At 32.2% G+C, this 21,261-nt stretch overlaps 1 protein-coding gene across 1 annotated transcript; it reads left to right on the forward strand.

The window, feature by feature from the left end:
• Positions 1–752: 752 nt before the first annotated feature.
• LOC115875356 lies at positions 753–20,488 on the forward strand. The gene is made up of 6 exons (XM_030890783.1): positions 753–938; positions 2,147–2,317; positions 4,132–4,245; positions 9,731–9,916; positions 12,777–13,008; positions 20,241–20,488. The coding sequence occupies exons 1-6, from the start codon at positions 804–806 to the stop codon at positions 20,438–20,440; spliced, it is 1,038 nt and encodes a 345-aa protein (XP_030746643.1). The 5' UTR covers positions 753–803; the 3' UTR covers positions 20,441–20,488.
• Positions 20,489–21,261: the final 773 nt, after the last annotated feature.

Here is a 21,261-nt window from a genome sequence, read left to right on the forward strand (position 1 = left end):
CAGGGAATGCTTCACGGAACGGCAGCCAGTTCTTCACGACGACACTCTTCAGCCGGGGAGTACACAAGAAGTGATGCAAGGATTCGATTTCCTTCACAAAGTCAGATTTCAACCGGAAATCTCCCTCCAGGATATAGATAGAGAACTATGTATCTTGACTAGTCCAACTCACAAAAAGGCATAAATAAAAAATGATGTTTTCTCCTCAGCCATATTCCATATCCGGTCAATGAACGAACTATACTCAGAAATTCCACAATTAAAAGAACGAATTGCACACTGCGATTTTACATCGACCTTTTAGGAGTAATTAATAATATTAACACACAATTATTAATTATAAATTTCCTTAAAACATTCTTTTGTAAAAAAATGAGATAATTGAAAGATAAAATTTCTAATGTTTTAAAGAATTATTGCCAATGAAAAGATTTTCAAATATACAGGGCGAGTCTTAAATAAGTGCAAATATTTTTAGGGGTAGTATATGTCGACCCCAGAAACATTATTATGAGGGTTTTTTCGCGAAAAAAAAATTGAAAATTTGGAATTTTTTGAAAAAAAATTTGGAATTTTTTTTTGGTTTTGAGTTACGAACGAAGTTAGATATACTATTTTTTAGAGACCCTGTTTAAAAATTATAGAAACAGGAGATTCACAGGTAGACTTTATTGATTAAATAAATATCCCGGGGTATATTATTTCAATACTATAGCAACATAACTATAGGTACATTACCATAGTAACCGTAGCTTGATAGAAAGAATTTATTTTGTCACTTCAGATTTCAACTAAGAATAAAAATGAGACGAGGTGTAAAAGTAAATTATCCACAAAAGAAACCAAAACTCAAACTAGAAGATCTTGGTGATGTTAAGGAACCAGAACGGCATTCCATGTATCAAGTGCTTATGGATAATTTAAAAATAGCTAAAAGGGTAAAGCTTCAGTCAGAACCTCCCGGATAAATTAGTAGTTTCAATTAGTGTAGAAGTTGGTTCACCTAATTTTAATGTAAGCATTCAGAACGTTATAATTAGTGGTAGTAATTTTCAATTAGTCGAAAAAGTTAACAAACTTTTGACTTTTCCATTAATTATACTTCAAAATTTGCGAGGAATGTCATTTTGGCCTTTGATTATCTTCCATCAAGAAAAATTTTGGTTAGAAATCAAAAGTTGATTGTTTTATAAGCTAAATATTATGCTTTCTCTATGGATACAACAGACTACCGCAAGCTGTTGTTAGGATATTTTATTAATTTTAATTGTTTTTTTTCGACATTGTGAATGATCGTAAACTAAAAAGTATAAAGTGTAATTGAAACCACTAATTTATTCCACTTATTGGGAGGTTCTGAATGAAGCTTAAGTTAAGCAACAACTCTTCCTGTTGAGGTAAAAAATGAATTAATGAAAACTTATAGCAATCTTAAAATATGGGCTTCTGTGAACTATCCTGACACACGATTTTTCTTAGAAAATGAAGTTTTCTAAGAAAAATTTATTATTATTTTCTTTTTTCAAAATTTTAATTTTATAAATAAAATACAGTGTGTTGCATGCAAGAAACTATTTTATATAAGGACATTTAGGTATTTGAAATATCTATGAAACATTGGAAACCAACGTTATACCACGATCCACAGTGATTTTTGCATTTCACAGCGTTCACAGTTTACAACACAGTTTTTTAGTTTTTAATCCCACTTTTTCACAGTTATCACGGGTTTGAGGAAGTAAAATTTTAATTAAACTCACAAAATAGCAATAATCACTTTGAGAATGGACGCTTTAAACACTTTTCGGTATTTTTTCAATGAGGGCGGTTTAAATTTTGAAAGATTTTATAATTTTTGAAGATTCTGATTTTGACAAGAGAAAATTATTTTAGTTATTGTTTGCGGTTGTTCTTAGCAACAGCTATAGCAGCGCTAGATCGCTTACAATGGGGGCGACCCAAAAATATTATATATTTTGACGGGCTTTCCAATCTAAATTTATTTCCTCTATCTATGAATTGTATTTTTCCATTTAAAAAAAAATATTTTTGATGCAATTTGATTTTGAATTAAAATAACAGGCAGCAACTGACATTCCATAGTTTATTATAATAAAGAAACATATAGAGATCTTTGGTATTTTAGAACACTTACCTACATCGTATTATTTACATTGGAGAACATAAATTCCCCTGCTTCGATGATGCCTCAGCTGTATTTCAACAAATAATAAATAAATGCAACGAGACTTATTGTATCGAAAAATTAAGTGGATTTTTCTTGTACTATTCCCAGTATTTTGTGCATATGGTTGAGGTGAGTATGATTAGCTTTTATAGGTTTAAATTATACGAATATTAGTCTAAAACGCTAACTACACTATTATCTGACAAACGGATTTTGTTGTTTGACTGCTATCCACTATCCACTATCCGCGAAATAGGTCAATGTCAAGCTCAAATAGTGAAGAGTTACCTTACCGTTAGTAGAGTTACCTATTTCCTTACAAGGCGGTAGCCCCCCCCCCAACCGATTACCGATGCGCATAATTTTTTTCTAGTGGCTAGCGTGACCCCTAGTTTTATGCCCGTCTCTCGAAATTGTAGAAAAATTGACTAATATTAAAATATCTAGTGGTGGTGTTATTATATTGCATTTTATATCTTTAAATTGATTTGTGCCCCTATTACGTATTATAATTAATTATTAGTAACAAAAGTTTTCTTACAAATATTACTATATTTGAGAAATTATTAAACACAATATAAATATCTACATTATAATAATTTTATAATAAGCAATACCAGCTTTGCCGCTATTGCTGGACAAATGAAAATGGCGGTGCTGCCAAAGGATTTCCGAGAGGTTGCTCTGACCACCGACCAGGAAACGTCTCTAGAAGAGGCTATACTGGACGAAGTAGTGGCGATCGGATTGCGACACAACGATCTACAAAATGTGGGTCAGCTGCGTTTTGTGGGGATACACTTTCGGGTGGGCATGATCCTCATAGATTGTGTATCTCAGGAATAGGCGAATTGGTTGATGGAAATCGCACCTAAGCTTAAAAATTGGCAGGGGCCGGAACTGGTTGCAGTGAAGGGAGAAAACATCCTTAAAGGGGCGGCCATCACGGTCCTTCTGCCGAGGAGCAAGGAAAAAGACACCACCTACCTGCTGAGCCTTATCCAGTGTCAGGTCCTCACAAAAGGAATTGACCTCAAATAAAAGGAGGCAATAGAGAAAGAGGGACATATCCTCTATTATAGATACGGGACAACACCAGTACCAGGTCTAAGGAGAGACCAAGTTAAAGGGGTGGAGAAAATGGAGACAGATCCTCCAGCCTCCACCTCACGGGTTCCTCAGCCGGAGGCAAGCCCATCGACTGTGAAGGGCGGCACGGAGGGCCAAACTCCAGCCGTGGAAGGTTGTGTACCCTCGGAGGAAGAACTGTTGTCAGAGGAGGATGGGAAATACCCTGTCCCCTCTACAACAGGGCTATGGGTTATAGACCGTGTAATGAGTCAAGGAAGGGGGGCACTCAATACTCATTCTACATTCTTCTTCTTCTGCAATTTTATAAAGTTTACTGGAAAATATTATAGAAATTTCTAATATATTTTCATAAAACATCGCACACATCTGGATATTTTATGAATGAAATCGGCCATGTTTTTAAAAAAACTGCTTAAGGTGTGCTTCTAGGGTCCAAATATACTAACCCTAAAAAAATTGCACTTCACCCTGTATATCTATGTTGATACCATCATCCTTCCATCATCACACTTTTTTTAACTCCATCATGGATTCCATTCATGATCTCCATCATGGATTCCACTCCATTCGTCTTTTCATTCCATTCAGGGTATTTGAACACACATTAATACCTATAGCAGAAACTTCAGGACAAAACTTTTCAATTAATGTGCAGAAATATAGGAAACAAATTACTAACTACCACAATATACCTATACCATACCTTACAGCATTGCATAACGCCTAGACTTTAATGTTTTCATTTAGATTGTTCCTTGAAAGTTTTGCACTAGATTGTTCCTTTGAAATATTTTGTAATTATCACCAAATGTGGTTTAATAAATATTTCTAATACATATTATATATTTTAGGGCGACGAAGATAACTTGAACAAACATTTAAAATATTTGTTAGACGTCGCTGCAGAACACGCCCCGTATCTAGGAAATATGAAGCTTTTAATTCACATATCTCATATAAATCAGGTAGGTAATCAATACATATTCAATACTTACTTATTTCTTGTAGAGCATGTCCCATTTTCTTGTGGTGGCCAGCACGGATTCATAAGATTTGAACAAAGAGCCGTAAAAAAGAATCGTGAGAATTGAATCGGATCACAATGCGATCGTTCGTTCAAAGAGTCGTGAGAATTGATTCATTGCTTACAATACGGTTCGTTCAATTGAATCGTGGCCAGCATCGATCCATAAGATTTAAACGATGAGCTGTAAAAAAGAATCGTGAGAATTGAATCGAATCACAATGCTATCGTTCGTTTCTACGGTGCGGCACGACGCGGCTGTTATATAGGCATAAGTCAGACCAATATTTAGACTTGAACAAAAGCCCTAAACAAACATCATGGGCATAAAATGCAAACGATAAGAATGTTAACAACAAAAAAAACTTATTTAATTTTTACGTTAATATTTTTGTTAAAGTAATATTACCGACTATAAACCATTAAATGTCGGACTAAAAGACGAAATGGTGTTTTTATGCAACTCCAAATAAATATTGTTGGCCTCTGCTCAATATGATAAAAAAACGGCGTCAACGATTGTTATAAAATGAAAATCGCTGTCATTTTATATGTAAAATTATATGGGCAATGTCATCGACGTTCATTTCCAAACCAACTGGATGCCTTATTTTTCGATCACTATTTATTATACAATTATTAAATCGAAATTAAAATATGGCTCTAAAAATATTAAATTGGTATTAAAAAGTCTTTAATAAATAATATATAAATTGGATTGATAATTTAATATTATTTGTAGAATAATAAATCCAATTACGCTAGTGTCGTAAAGTGTTGAAAAACAAATGAGAGATCTGTATATTTCTTTTTCTGGTGCCTTAAGTAATTGTCCGGCCAAATTATCGCCGGTAGTGCCAGTTACGATTCTTCTTTTTATGAAACGTAAATTGTGCATGTGGTTCGTTCAAATGAACGATTCAATATGAGAAATTGAATCGTGTGATTCGATTCACTAAAAATAATCGTTATGCCCATCACTACTATGCAGGGTGTCCCACTGAGAATAGCTCTCGGCTGTATCTCGGAAAGTATTAGTCGCAGAGCTTGCGGAAAAAAATATTTATAACTACTGAGACCATAGACTTAAAATAAAATATAGACTACACTATTTACATCTCAACGCGGACAAACATTCTTTTTTGTACACATGTTTACTTCTGGGTACAGTCGACCGAGCCTTCCTCATCCAGCCTATGTTGTCACGTCTTTAATATTATCAATATTTTTTTTCTTGTTATACACATATATTGAGATATTAATACTACAGTTTAATAAAGTAGGTATTAATATTCCATAGATGTATTAAATAGTCATTATACTACTAAATTATAAGTCGGATACTGTTTAAAAAGGATAAGTTCTTTACAATATGACAACACCGATTAGAGGCGAGGGAGCCTATTCATTCATTTATTACCTTGTAGTACGTGTCGCACGTGTGCGGCAAAGCTTTGTTGCCGCTATCTCCCCGGCTGTATTAACGCATTTTCTTAGCTTGTAGTCCTTAAGTGTTTATTTTATTGACTTATTCTGTTCAAGAACTATAAAATATGGTTCGCCAGTGCCAAATTTGCAAGAAATTTGATTTAAATAATCCATTTAAGTCTTGAAACGACTTTTGACCGGTAGGCAACTCTCAATTTATCCATTAGGAGTCAGTGACGTTGTTGTAGAAAGGCGCTTATTTAGATAATATTTTAGTAAAATGTAAAATCTGAATTTTTTCTCTTACATTACATTATCATAATTAATCATAATTATAACTCTGTTAATAATTAATAATGTTTTTATTAAAAATATATTCCGGTTTATTCTAAAACTATCTTCAGAATCGAAAATAACATACAAGAATTTTAAAATGATATTACATTATAAAACAATATTTTTTAATATACTGGGTCGTTTCAAAAGGCTCACCCCTATAACTTTTTTATTTTTTCAGATAATAAAAACAGATTTGTATGTTAGTAAGTATATGACATAAATTAGGATTTATTGACGTATTCAATTGTTTTTGGTCTCTTCCTGTTTCACCGAAATGATTACATCTTTTGATTTTTAAAGGCACCCTCGGTATATTGCTACTTTATTCGATAAAAAATGACACTCTGAATAGAATGACATATCATATGTCAACTTTTGACATTGTCGCTTAAAAACAAATCCTATTTTAAATTTCAATCCAGGGTGCCATGGTGTTGTTAAAAACACTAATTTTTAATCAAGGAGCCTTGGAAAAATAGTTTTGATCGTCTAATGGGTTTCGTGTCTTGTCTAGGCCGGTTAAAAGATGTACAAATCATATTTTTAATCATATATATGTCAATTTTTTCAAATGGAACAAGGGTGACTCATTAGCATATTTGGAAAAAGCATTTTTTTATGAATATATTGATACCACACACTTGGTATTTCGAGTCAAATTGTCGTTATGAACCGCGTGTTACAATTACAATTAAACCATATGCGAAAATGTCAAAAGTTGACATATGATATGTCATTCTATTCAGAGTGTCATTTTCTATCGAATGAAGTAGAAATATACCGAGGGTGCCGTTTAAAAATTAAAAGTTACAGTCATTTCCGGTGAAACAGGAAGTGACCAAAAACAATTGAATGCTTCAATCAATCCTAATTTATGTCATATACTAACATACTAAATCTTGTTTTTTTATTTGAAAATATAAAAAAATTATGGGGATGAGCCAGTTTTGGGACGCACCCGGTATAATAAAGACAGTACCGAGTTAAATAAATGTAGTTTTTATTTTATCCACTTCCTATCACCTTCCTTGCTTTAATGAAACAGATTTATGTTTTCTCTAATTTACATAAGACATCACTTAACCAGAAAAAAAAATTACGACAATCATATTTTTTTTTCTCTCCCTGTCGCCGATTTTATTATATCTGTGGAATAGATCCTGTTTTGATTAATATTAGGGGTTGTAAATGTTTGACTAAAATTAATAATTTATTATTCATTTCAAAAATTACGTAATTTCGATTATAAAATTTCTTCTATAACGTGTATTTTATTATTTTTATCCTTTTTGGACTCTAAGACGTTTTTTCTAAACTTTTATTTAAAAAACCTGTCCTAAATCTTAATAAAATATAAAAAAGTTTAAATACGATATATTTTTAATTTAATTATAGCTTCATTAAAATAAAAAAAAATACCCGGCTATGATACGGAGAGTTCAGGTGTACTTGAGAAACGAAAGACAGTGTTGTGTTTCTCGGCAGAGTCGTCAGGGAACGACCGTTACGACAGAGACAACCTATCTATCGCTCGGGTCGCACTCGTTATAACCTAAAACAATAACAAGACAGTGTCTGACCGTATGTTCCAGCTATTTATGAATGAGATGCTCAGTCTATATTTTATTTTAAGTCTATGACTGAGACCATAAGAAATTGCTGGAAATTATTTTCAAGTTTTAGGACGGCCACTAGAGGGCGTAATTGTTATGGAAAATAACAAAATGGAATTTTTAAGAAATTTTGCCTAGATACGATATACTATAAATAATAGCTTCATAATTTTCAGTAAATTTTGAATCTTTTTTATTAGAACCATTTTCCCCTATCTGCTAAAATAAAGTGGTGGGGAGAGGTTATATCTGTTTTTATTTAAATATTAATAACTCCGGACTGGATGATCGGAATCCAACAAGCGAGGGCTCGTTTAAAAGAGCGTTTCTTACTCTATATTGCGCCATATAAACAATAATAATAAGTTTTTGAACGTAGACGCTAGAGGGCGTTGTCTTACAATTTAACAAACATTGCGCGTTTTTTCAAAATAATTAAATGCGGTAGTATATGTAATTTTAGCTGATAGTAAAGAGTAATAAAAGCTTAACAAGTCAGCAAAAACCGCATCTTGATATCATTTTTCAAACCAAAGTTATTAGCAGAATTATAATAAATACGAAAATACAAGTCCTTAATTACCTTATTTTTCTAACACGGTATCACTAGCCCTCTTGATTGGACATATAAAAAATAATATAGAAAAGATTATTTTATTCAAGATATCGACAACGAACCATAATACTAACAGAAAACCATAATACTAGGTGTATTAATATCTAATAATTAAGATACCAATGACGGTGGATAAGAAACGACACCTCAGTGAATTCATGGTAGGCTTTTGAAAAAATTGCTTTTAAACGGATAGTTTAAGCATCAAAGTATTATTATATCAACATTTTGATAGTCTCAGCAGCCTTTTTTTTTATCTTTTGATTGGTTTTCTAAAATTGCCTTTCTTCAACAGAGAAAAAACGCTACTAAGACTATCAAAATGTTGATCTAATGACACTTTGACGTTTATACTATTACGTCAAAAGCAACTTTTTTCCAAAGCCTACCATGACTTCACTGAGGCGTCGCGTCCTTTCTTATTAACTGTCATTGATATCTTAATTATTAGATATTAATACATCTGGTATTATTGTATTCTGGTATATTGTCGAGTTTAGAATAATCTAATCATTTCTATCTTATTTTTTGTCAGAATGTTCATAATCAAGAGGCCTAGTAATACCGTGTTAGAAAAATAAGGTAATTAAGTGCTTATATTTTCGTATTTATTATAATTTTGCTAATAACTTTGGTTTGAAAAAAGATATCAAGATGCGGTTTTTGCTGACTTTTTAAGCTTTTATTACTCTTTACTATCAGCTAAAATTACATATACTATCGCATTTATTTTTTTGAAAAAACGCGCAATGCTTGTTAAATTGTAAGACAACGCCCCCTAGCGTCTACGTTCAAAAGCTTATTATTATTGTTTATATCGTACAATATAGAGTAAGAAACGCTCTTTAAAACGAGCCCTCGCTTGTTGGATTCCGATCATCCAGTCCGGAGATATTAAAATTTAAATAAAAACAGATCTAATCTCCCCCCACCACTTTATTTTGGTAGATAGGGGAAAATGGTTCTAACAAAAAATATTCAAAATTTACTGAAGATTATGAAGCTATTACTTATAGTACACATTATCTAGGCAAAATTATGTAAAAACTTCATTTTCTTATTTTTTGTTGCAGTTGCGCCCCCTAGCGGTTGTTCTACAAACTTGAAAATAATTTCCAGCAATTTCTCATAGTCTCTTTAGTTATAAATATTTTTTTTCCGCAGGCCCTACGGCTAATACTTTCCGAGATATAGCCGAGAGCTATTCTTAGTGGGACACCCGGTACACCAATTTGTCGTTGCCCTCTTAGTTCTTGAAATACAAAGCGAATAAAATTGATGCATTTTTCGACTCCCCTCGTATCTCAGTCATAAACTAATCAAAAAATAACATGATATCTGAAATAGAGTCATTTATACATTCGTTATAAAGCGGAGGTTAAAAATATTGCCTATTTATTTTAATTATACCTGGTCTTTAATATTTGCAGAGATTTATTGATGGTTGGATGTCTTATACCAGTAAACCAGCAAAACTGCTTGAGAAATTAGACATCGAGGCCGATTTACAATATAGCGCCAGATTTATATATAACTTTATTAAGAAAATTTATTTCTTATGTAGTAATTATGCTGATGATCAAACAAAAATCGATGAGCGAGAGAAGTCTATGCAGGTAATTTTAAAAACAATTTCTTGAAAAAAGAAACTTATTTTGCTTAATGCAACATTTGGGTTGGAATTTTTGGTGTTAGGTTACATGGTTGTTTACCACAACAACATACCAAAACATTTTGTTTTAGGGCTCGAACACACTGACGACCAGGTCGCACCGGCCAGGCCGCAGCTACCTCTAAAACCATTAAATCAAATGATATAGCATACACTAACGTCCTGGCCGTCCGTTGGTCGTTGCGACCAGAAGACTGCACGGAAATATTATTATTTTCTGCCGCTTGTTGCCGGTTTTCTTCAAAATTAATAATTTTTCAGATGAAATCCCTCAAATTCAAGGCACAATATTTTATTTTCTATAAGATATAGTGTTTTAGTGTAGTTTTTGCACACGTGCAGAAAATCCAAAGAAATAGTATACAGACTGGATCAAAGGTAAACTTAAATCTAATCCCTTTTTTTATCAAGGGTCGATTCTAGTAAAAACTCAAAACATTTTTAAATGACATACCAACTCTATTTATGGTTGGTATGATACCTGTTATTATACCTTTGAGTTTCGATGTTAAAAAATAAAAAAAATAAAGTTTTTCTACAACCACTTGTTTTTTTTTATTAAATTTTTTTTTAGTTGTATTGTAGTCATGTACAAGGAGGACAACTGTATTTTAAATTAACGTTTTTCAAACAGGGTTCGTTAGACTATATTTCTACTAGATACATTATTTTGAAAAAAAAATAAGAAAGTAACTTAAACATTCATAAAAATAGAAGTAATTACTGTTGTAGATTCTTCGTTATATTGCAAACATTGAAATAATTGGACCTGCTCTCTACCTGCCTAGACTCTCTACCTGCTTATATTTAGAGCCAGTGTCTGACGACCTTTTTTTTACGATGGCTCTAATGTTTACTTCTAAAGTCGATAAGAACCTTCAGTAGAAGTCCATATCAGTAGAAAAAAGAAACAGAATATCTCCCTTTTTGTCGGTCGCGCGTACACAATGCTTTTTGTGCCCCCTATTCTGCTTGTTCAAGTCTGGACGCACCTTTAGGAACAATACTGTTTTTGTCCTTTATTGATATAATGCTGAAAATCTCACAAGTTACATGTCTCACTCTACACATATTAAATTATATAGATGTAGGATGTAGAATATTCTGTTATGAAACGACTGATGGAATAGCAGGCATCGCGGATTTGAAAAACATGGAAATAACGACGTAATCGTATAGTCGGGGTTGGAGATTTTACTTACTCCATTTACCACACCAGTATTTATTAACGAAAAATCCAAGAATATTTTAAATGCATTATTTAATATTAGAACATTTAATAAGCTCATGAATAGCAACTTCGCTTTTTAGTTAACTCGGATATTTTAACATTTCTGAAACAATATTTTCTAATTGGTAAAACGTAAAAAATCGTTAGATTTGACAACTCTGTTGAAACTGGTCGTTCATCTGGCCGCAGCTATAAACGCAATACATCCGGCTAGCCGACGGCCAGAGGTCGTTGCGACCTGGTCGTCAGTGAGTTCGAGCCCTTAATGTGTAGATACACGTTTCCCTAACAAGATTAGCAATATCAGCATAGGATTAGAAGCTGAAATTAAGTTATACATATACTGTTACTGTTTTAATTTACATATTATGTTGTGCTCTCGTATACCGGGTGCGTCTAAAAAGTGGCTCACCCCTATAACTTTTTTATTTTTTTAGATAAAAAACGAGATTTGATATGTTAGTATATGATATTAATTAGTATTGATTGACGTATTCAATTGTTTTTGGTCACTTCCTGTTTCACCGGAAATGACTGCAACTTTTGATTATTAAATGGCACCCTCGGTATTTTTTTTTACTTTATTCGATAGAAAATGGCATTCTGAATAGAATGACATATAAGTTGACATTTGATATGTCATTCTATTCAGAGTGTCATTTTCTATCGAATAAAGTAAAAAAATACCGAGGGTGCCATTTAAAAATCAAAAGTTGTAGTCATTTCCGGTGAAACAGGAAGTGACCGAAAACAATTGAATACGTCAATCAATCCTAATTTATGTCATATATACTAACATACCAAATATCGTTTTTTTTTAACTGAAAAAATAAAAAAGTTATAGGGGTGAGCCACTTTTGAGACGCGCCCGGTATATACGTGTTATTCTGTTTCTATCTCAAATGTCATGCCACGCAACACGATGCAACGAGGTTTTGTGTGTTTATTTTTCCGTTTAATTAAAGTGTTGCGTACACACTATAGGTCCACACCACGCCACGCTATCCCACGCTATCACACGTGTGATGGGACGATTCAAAAGTCCCTGACCTTACCGACGCGTGTAAAGGCGTGTTGTTCTCCGCTTGCCTCTCTAGCCCCGAAGCTATCTTCTTTTCTATTTTATGCAATGATTTTATCGTGCGAGGGCAATCTTACTGAACAAAATCAACAGGAATGGATGTTGTACTTTCCGCTCAATATAGAGAATAGAAGATGCGCCATGAACCATGGGGAGAGATAGGGAGACTCTTAAAACTTACAGATAAGTTTATATAATATATTGTACATTCTTCTAAATTCTTCTTGAAAAAAATTCATTATTAGACGGACTGCTGATGCTGTATCAAGCATCGTTCCCGAGACAACACTGATAACTTTTGACGATAATACTTTTTTATACTATTTAATAAGCGTGTCATCACATGGCATTATACAAATGTGTACACTCTTTACACACGTCGCTATACGTGGGATAAGGCGTGGCCTGGCGTGTTGCTAGTTGGGTCCAGACTTAAGTTGCTTAGCTGATATGTTTCTATATCTATAACGGTTATAGTATTATTTTGTTTAGTCAGTGTCAGCAAGTAGTAATATTACGAATGACTCGCCATCACTAATATATCACGAAGCTTCCATTCAAATGTCAATGAGCCAACTAACTGGAAGGTCCACCCAGAAAGAATACATAATGTATTTGCCAGAATACGAATTATTAGATTTTGCAATTAAGACGTCTTTCACTATGCCGCTTAGAGAATATAGTAGTATGTATGGGGTAGTACCAATGAGAGACATTTATAAAGGTAAGATATTTATAAATAAATTTTTATTATGATATAATTCAAAAATATTTAAAATATATCTATCAAAACCTCATTAATAATTATTAATAGGTATTGTCTAAAAATATTATTAGCTCTCATGTAAATAGTTATTCTAATTATTATTCTTATTATTTAATAATAGAGTTCATGTCATGTCATGAGATCCAGATTTCATATGTTGTTTTAACAAAATGTGTCAATGGTTTTTATTTAATAGATATCTCACAATATAGTATTCTGTATTTTCTGAAATCAGGGTTGAGACAAATAAGTAAAATTCATAAAATTGGCGTATCCTAATTATTTTTGACAAGTACAGGGTGGTCGAAATTGGTCTGTTTTAACAGAGAAAACCTTCTTAGATTTCCTGACTAGATAGAGCAAAACCGACATAGATGTCATGGGCTCGATTTCTGAGATACGTTTAATGACGTAAACCGCCTCTTGATATTTTCACTGTTAACTGAGATACTGATATTTTGTATTTCGCGAAATAATAAAATTCTGTAAAAACGTTCTTAAGGTACTTTTTAAGCACAATCCAGTGGCTTACTCAGTTTTTTCTATACTTGCTCTTTTTGTCAGAAATAATTAAAATATAATTTTTTAAATGGAAATCATAGTTGGCTATGAACTTAAAAAAAAGCTGGCGTTTAACCCGATTTTACGATATAAAGTTATGTGTATTTATTTCTAAGAATGAGGGAAATATTAAGTTTTTTATCTTTGTATCGAAGCGGGCCTTGATTTTGTGTTATGACCTAGTTGCCTAATTATTTTTATCACAATTTAATATTCTATATTATTATTTATCTGCAGAATTAAAAACTTTTGAAAAGGTAAATCAACATTCTATATTAGTACTACCAATTACAATTAAAACGCCAGGGTTACAACTGAACTATTAAATGGAGAATTTAGAGAGAATTGGGTTGGAACAAGGGGCACATATCTTGGCCTGCTAGATTCTGTGATTTAACTCCTATCGACTTTTTTATGGGGGAAATTAAAAGACCTTATATACAGGGTATCCCAGGCTGAGCGTGCATTAGAAGTTTCTAGAGAACTGCAATATCTAGATCGGAGATTTTTTGCACATCGTTGTTTCACAATGAGATCTATCAATTAAAAATATTTTCTATATGGCGGCACTTCCGGAAATACCGGAAGTTGACAACAACTTTCTTATTTTAAATGGGTGCCCCCATTTTTTATTACATACTTCAATTCTTTGTAAAATTTTATGAATTTTGATATTAACACTCTATACCTAACATTAACGGTTTTTGAGAAAAAAAAAATATTTTAAATTTTTGGACGAAAAAAACTGTTTGTCAAAAATATGTGTATAGTCTAAACGTCAAATTTAGTGATTACCACAGCCACTGTGCTATAAAGAGAAGCTATGCGGCTATCTATTTCAAAAATTAAATTGTTTGAATGTCTTATGGTGCGTTTAGACTTAAGCACGCACGCACTGATCCTCCGCGAATGCTCAAGTGTAAACGGCTGTGCGCGCACGCTCACTCTGAATCTGTCTGCGCGCGATCAGCCGCGAACGTGAGCCGTTTGGTGTCGGTTTTTGGGATTTTAAGTGTGCGCGAACGCTCAATTTGAACCGGCAATTTGTTTTGTCTGCGTTCGTGCGTGCGTGTGTGATTTTTTTTCGTTTTCTTTATTAAAATTATGGAGTGGATCAATGAATCTCCGTTATTATTAATTAAAGAATATGAAAAGTTGCCTATATTATGGGATGTTAAACATTCCTTGTATTATAAAAAAATAAAAAAACGCATGGCAAGACTTTGTAAATAAAATTAATTTTGAATATGTCGATATTAATGAAATTGCTATTCTAAAATTTGTAACTTTTGTTCGTAATTTTTGGTGGTATTAAATTTTGTAAATATTCAAAGGCGGGCCTGGTCATTCTTGTAAAGTTTTTGAACTAATCATAGCCCTCCTCAGACACTAAGTGGTTGCAGTAAATTATATCGATATCTAAAAATTTGGATTTGCCACCAGCGACGATGTTTTCGATTTTTCTCCTTTTTAATAATTAAGCTGTGCAAACAATGACTGCAGCCTCGACTATTTCTTGGTCGTCCATTATTTTCACCAACACAACTCTGCTGTGCGCGCACAAATGGATCATTTCATTCGTCGAAAAGAGCGCGAACGATTGCCGTGCGCGCACGCTCAGCTCGTGCGTGCTCAAGTCTAAACGCACCAATATAATAATGGCCGCAGCTGTCATGGAATTGGGCGATAAAAAAATTATTATAAATCATTTTTTTTTCAAATGGAAAACCACTTTTGTTATTTCGCTATTGAAAAGGCTTTGCAATTCATTACTTTTTGACTATACTTGTTCCTATACCTAAAATAAATCGTTTATAAGTTATTTAAGATTTAGTTTTACAACGCATATTTTTCTTGATTTTAACGAGTAGCCTATGACTATATAGGTGGACGTCAAGTGATGTAAAACAATAGATGGCCATGTTATATTGTGACTAGTGATGAGCCAAACAGTGATTTTCTGTTCACAGGCTTACCTGTGACAGCGACTTTGTATTATCTGTGACTCTTAACTGTGACTGCGACTTTATGATTATGAATCCGAAAGCACAATCACGGCTTAAATATAAGATACGATACGAATGATACGATTCTGTTGTTGTTGTTATACTAATTTTTATTTGTCCTTTATCCAAGGCCGCTGAAATAGAAAACACTAAACAGTGGGTAAAAGGTATATTAAAAAATTAACATAAAACAATTTTTTTATTTAAAGAAACCAACGGGAAAAGAATAAAATATGCAATATGCTCATAACCATAACGAACGAAACTTAACAACACGAGATAAGTAATACGATAAACAACAAATTTAATATCTTCCTTTGTATTAAAATAAACGAAATGTATAAAAAATGAAGTTTCTAAAAAAAAAATAAACAGTATAAAGGTAAAACTTTATGTTTGGGTTTAAAAAAACCTGCTAAACTAAAAAGGAACCAAACCGATTCGTAGTCATAGAAAATAGTAATAAAATATAAAATACATAAAAAATTAAATCACTTATCGGCAGCTGCGTTCGCGACCGCGACGTCCCGCTCTGTGAAGTATTTTCTCGTTACCAGAGAAATCACAATTAACTGTAATCGTCACGCTTTAGCAAGTCACCGTTTATTTTCAAATCAATCACAGGCCGTGACTGTGATTATAGAATATCAGTGATAAAGTCACAGTTACCAATATTTCACTCATCACTAATTGTGACACTTTGTTCAAAAAGCAGTATGTTATCAATCATCATTTCTAAGCCAACTTTGCGCTGTTTTTTTTCGATCCTACGGTATATTATTAATAATATAATTGATAATATCAACTCTAAGATATCACTAAAGAGCGAAAAAACGAGATATATTTTTATAAATACACTTTTTAAACTCTGAAGGCAGCAGTATTTATAATATAGAAAATTCAAATAATTCGTTTTCTGACAGATGGAAATAAATTGTTTGACTGTTTGACACTTAATGTCAAAGGAAGCTAGATAAAATCAAGATAAATATACGTTTTCAAACTAAATCTTAAATAACTTAAAATCGATTTATTTTAGTTATAGGAACATGTATAGTCAAAAAGTAACGAATTTAAAAGCCTTTTCACTAATGAAATAAAAAAAGTGAGTTTCCATTCGAAAAAAATAATTTATAATTTTTTAATTGCTCAATTTCATGACACCTGCGGCCATTATTATATGATATTCAAACAATTTAATTTTTGTTAATAGATAGCCACATGTCTTCTCTTTATGGCACAGTGGCTGTGGTAATTATGACGTTTAGCCTATACACATTTTTTTGACAGGTAGTTTTTTTCGTCCAAAAATTTTAAATATTTTTTTTCTCAAAAACGGTTATGTTAGATATAGAGTGTCTAATATCAAAATTCATAAAATTTTACAGAAAATTTAAGTATGTAATAAAATATGGGGGCACCCATTTAAAATAATGAAAATTCAGGATTCAATTATACAATCAAACGTCAGAAGTGATTGTAATTTAGCTCATAAGATTTAATTCCATCTAACATGGCAAACTGAAAAAACAGCTCTGATCTATTTTAATATGTTTAAATGATGTGGCAAAATTTGAAGGTAAGCTTTATCAGGAGTATTACGATATGAATTACACAATGGCAACACTGCACAAAATTCTTTTAAATTTTGTTTGTAGAAAACTGTTTTCTTTTAAATTTATTGCCCTCTATTATGTAGTAGCGAAACTACCACATCAAAATATCTGATTTGGAGACAGGCTTTTAAAGCCTGTCTCCTTTTGCTACCTACAATTTTATACATGTAACGAGGCTTCTGTTGCGTAGCTAGATATTCTGTGCTACTAGGCAAGCTTTTGGACTTATTAAACCAATTCGCCTAATAAATCGTTGTAACTCTGTGCGCAAAATATGTTTATTGTATATTCAACAAGGAGGTGCTCAATTTGAAAATCTTTGATTTTTTTAGAAAACTATATTCGTCACTCAAAAAATACGTTTTTTTAGTTTTGTTCTTTGTTTATTGTATCGATTTTAGTTGTAATTACTAATACTAATAATTACAATTACTAATAATAATAGAATGTTAATACATTTTCAAAAGTATTTAATTATGCAGATAAATAATAATATAGAATATTAAATTATGATAAAAAATAATTAGGCAAATTGGTCAACTCAAAATCAAACCCCCCTTCGATATAAAAATAAAACCTTAATATTTCTCTCATTCTTAGAAATAAATACCCATAACATTATATCGTTGAAAAGGGTTAAACGCCAGCATTTTTTTAAGTTCATAGCCGACTATGATCTCCATTTAAAAAATTATATTTTTTATTCTATCTGACAAAAAGAGCAAGCATAGAAAAAAACTAACTACTAGCCACTGGATTGTGCTTAAAAAAGTGAACGTTTTTACAGAATTATATTATTTCGCGAAATAAAAAAGTTATAGGCAATTTCAGGGGCGGATACAGGAAATTATTTTAGGGGGGGCCCAAAAAAAAATTGTGTAGAATATGCTTTTTAGGTCGTCATTTTTAACCCAAAAGCCTAATATTTAACCCAATTTATAGATTTTAGGGGGGCCCGGGCCCCATGCCCCCCCCCCTCTGTATCCGCCACTGGGCAATTTTCAAAATGGTAAAAAATTCAAAAAGACCCCGTATCTCTGTTGGCAGTGAAAATATCAACAGGCGGTTTACGCCATTAAACGTATCTCAGAAATCGAGCCCATGACATCTATGTCGGTTTTGCTCTATCTAGTCAGGAAATAGGTTTTCTCTGTTAAAACAGACTAATTTCGACCACCCTGTACATAGTATGATCGTACAAGTACATGGTCGAATACGACCGTATGATCGAAAAAACAAACGGCGTCAAGTTTTGAGAAAAATGAATGAATGACTTCCTTAAAATTTTTCTGTTGTAAAATATGAAAAATGGTTAATCCCGATCATACTTTTCAAATTTATAACAAAATTGTTGAATAGGTGATTAAAGAGAGACTAAATAAAATAAACTGACTTGGTATTAGGTATACATGAGATCTAACAACTTTTTATGGTGGAAGAATTGTGTTGCGAGACTTGGCATTTTTTTACATTCTATGTTTTTGATGGGATCTCATTTCTTTTTGTAGGTTATCCTCCTATTTTTAGCCGACCCATACCAACAGGTATGGTAGGCTATTAAGATCGACAAAAAAAGTTTTTTTAATTTCACTCAAAATAAGTTATTTGTGTCATAAATGACCTAAATACAAAATATTTTCATGGTGTCTGTCTGTCTGTCCGTCTGTCCGTCTGTAACACGATAACTCAAAAACCGCTAAACCGATTTTAACCAAATTTGGCACAAAAATACTGTGGCACCCGAGAATCTAGAAAAACTAATGGCCTAGTTTTTGGTGGGGTGGAGGGTTGGTAGGGGGGTATGGGAGGGGGTTAAAAATTTTAAAAAATTGTAACTCCAAAATTACAGTAACTAGCGAAACGAGGTTTTCAATTTAAGATTAGGAATAATATTTGCAACAAAATTTGTAATAACATCAAAATCAGTCAAAGTCGCAGTTTTTGAAATATTCCGTGTTTCCGTAGTTTAAACTAAAAGAACTGCCTACCAACTTTTTATTAACATATTTTAGTATGGGCGGCTATACGTGCCTCCCGGCGCCAATTTTTTTCTAGGGTAATATGTCATTCAAAATAATATTAAAGAAATTTGACTAGCAATAATTCATAAACTTTGAGTTATCGTATAAATTCAGATAATATCAAATTAATTAATTCTAGTTTTCTAACAACTTATGTTTACGACTTTCGTTATAACCTAAATATCAACTTTAAAAATGTTCAATTCATAATTTTACCAATGCTTATTCAAAATCATGTTTTTGTCAATTTTACACATATTTTATTTTTTTATCTCGAAAACTATTAGAGATACGTATAGGTTTGTATAATAGAAAAATTATGAGATATAAAAGTAGTTTCCAAAAATGTAATAATATACTGGGTGTTTTATTTAAAATAACAAAGATGCTACCACTTTTCAAATGATCCGGCAACACTGTAATGCTGATAATTTTTTAGAGAGATGGAGCAGGTGCCTTTATATAAAAATCCAAATTTTTAAAACAATTCTATCACCGATCCCCGTATTACCATCACCGGAAAGTCGGTTACAGGTAGCGACTAGACAGCTAACTGTTGATTCATAAGGATATTTCGAGATTTTTCATTTTTTCCTGCCATTATATGCTTAAAGCTACTTAAAATTCGAAATTTGAAGTTAGTGACACATCTAGAAGTATCGTAGAATTTTGATGACGGCGAGTGAGTCACTGGCGAAGTTAAAGAAGTTTGACTAGAACCCTAGAACCTAACCATGCCCCCAGATACTTTAACAATAGCAAAAAATATGACGTTTTTCAAAACTAATATTATAATAACGTTTTTTTTTTCATTTTCTCTAAAACTGCATGAAAATTTGTAAAAGTATTAACGGGATTAACCATTTTAGAAGAAGTAAAAAATTTGAATCAAGAATGCATTTTTCTCAAAATATCACTAATAAAAAACTGTTTCCTCTTGCAAAGACAATCCGGGGACATACTGTATAAAATTTACTAATTTTTAGATAGGGTATGGCCAGTTCCTCACGACTTTATACCCTACGACATCTTTGAACAACCGTACACCTGTATGACCGAGTTGCCAAAAGAAAATCGTATTCCTTCAGCATTCTATAGTCCTTCTTGTTTAGGGCTAATCGAAAAGAAAGAAGCAAGCCAAACCAGACAAAGCATAACAATAATTGACAACCTAAGTGTTAAGTAAAATGTTTTCTAAATTAAATTTATTGTACTCAAAATTTTGCAATTTTATTTTATTTATGTAACTTTTATAATGATCTTAATTAGTTGAATATATAGTCTGTCCAACGGCAAGATCCTTGACAGTGATAGATGTGTCTGTCATTTTAATTTTAAACTAGTGTATTTTATTTTACAAAGAAATAAGTTGGTACAATTGGAACGCATAGCAGGAAATTAATATATAGAGAAATTAAAATAACTTTGCGGTTGCGCACATATACGACCACCAGAAAATTCCATAAGACGACGCATGGTGTCATTGATGACGTGCACCGAAAGTTGTTTTAATTTCCCTTTATATTTAAAATTTGACTGACAAGTGATTAAATACTTCAAAATATTGTGAAAAACTTATAAAACTGAAAAAATGTAATCGAGTTATTTTATTAAAAAAACGGTATGTGTTAATACAAAACAAACAAGAACAAAACACCACATACCCAAAAAATATAAAAAAGAACTATTCCTGACTTTCAAGCTTCAAGAAACTTCCCGTATTTATTATTATATTTATCAATACAACTTATGTACAAATACAAATTTGTAATAGTCCACAGGAATAAATAAAACAAACTCTTTTATTATTAATAACACTTACCAAATTTGATACCTTGGTTGGTTAATTAACTTTAATCTTATTTTTTTTAAACCAGTACCTTTTGACATTATTTTTCTCTAGTACTAAAATCCATAATTTACCTATCGTGTCATTTTACAGCTACTCCAGTTTTTGGTATATGTTTAGTACGATCCTTATACCATATACGAGATGCACTTATCTAC

This window comes from Sitophilus oryzae, unplaced genomic scaffold (assembly GCF_002938485.1).
Source record: "Sitophilus oryzae breed Bouriz unplaced genomic scaffold, Soryzae_2.0 scaffold_1375_pilon_pilon, whole genome shotgun sequence".
In the NCBI taxonomy this organism is placed as follows: Eukaryota; Metazoa; Arthropoda; class Insecta; order Coleoptera; family Curculionidae; genus Sitophilus; species Sitophilus oryzae.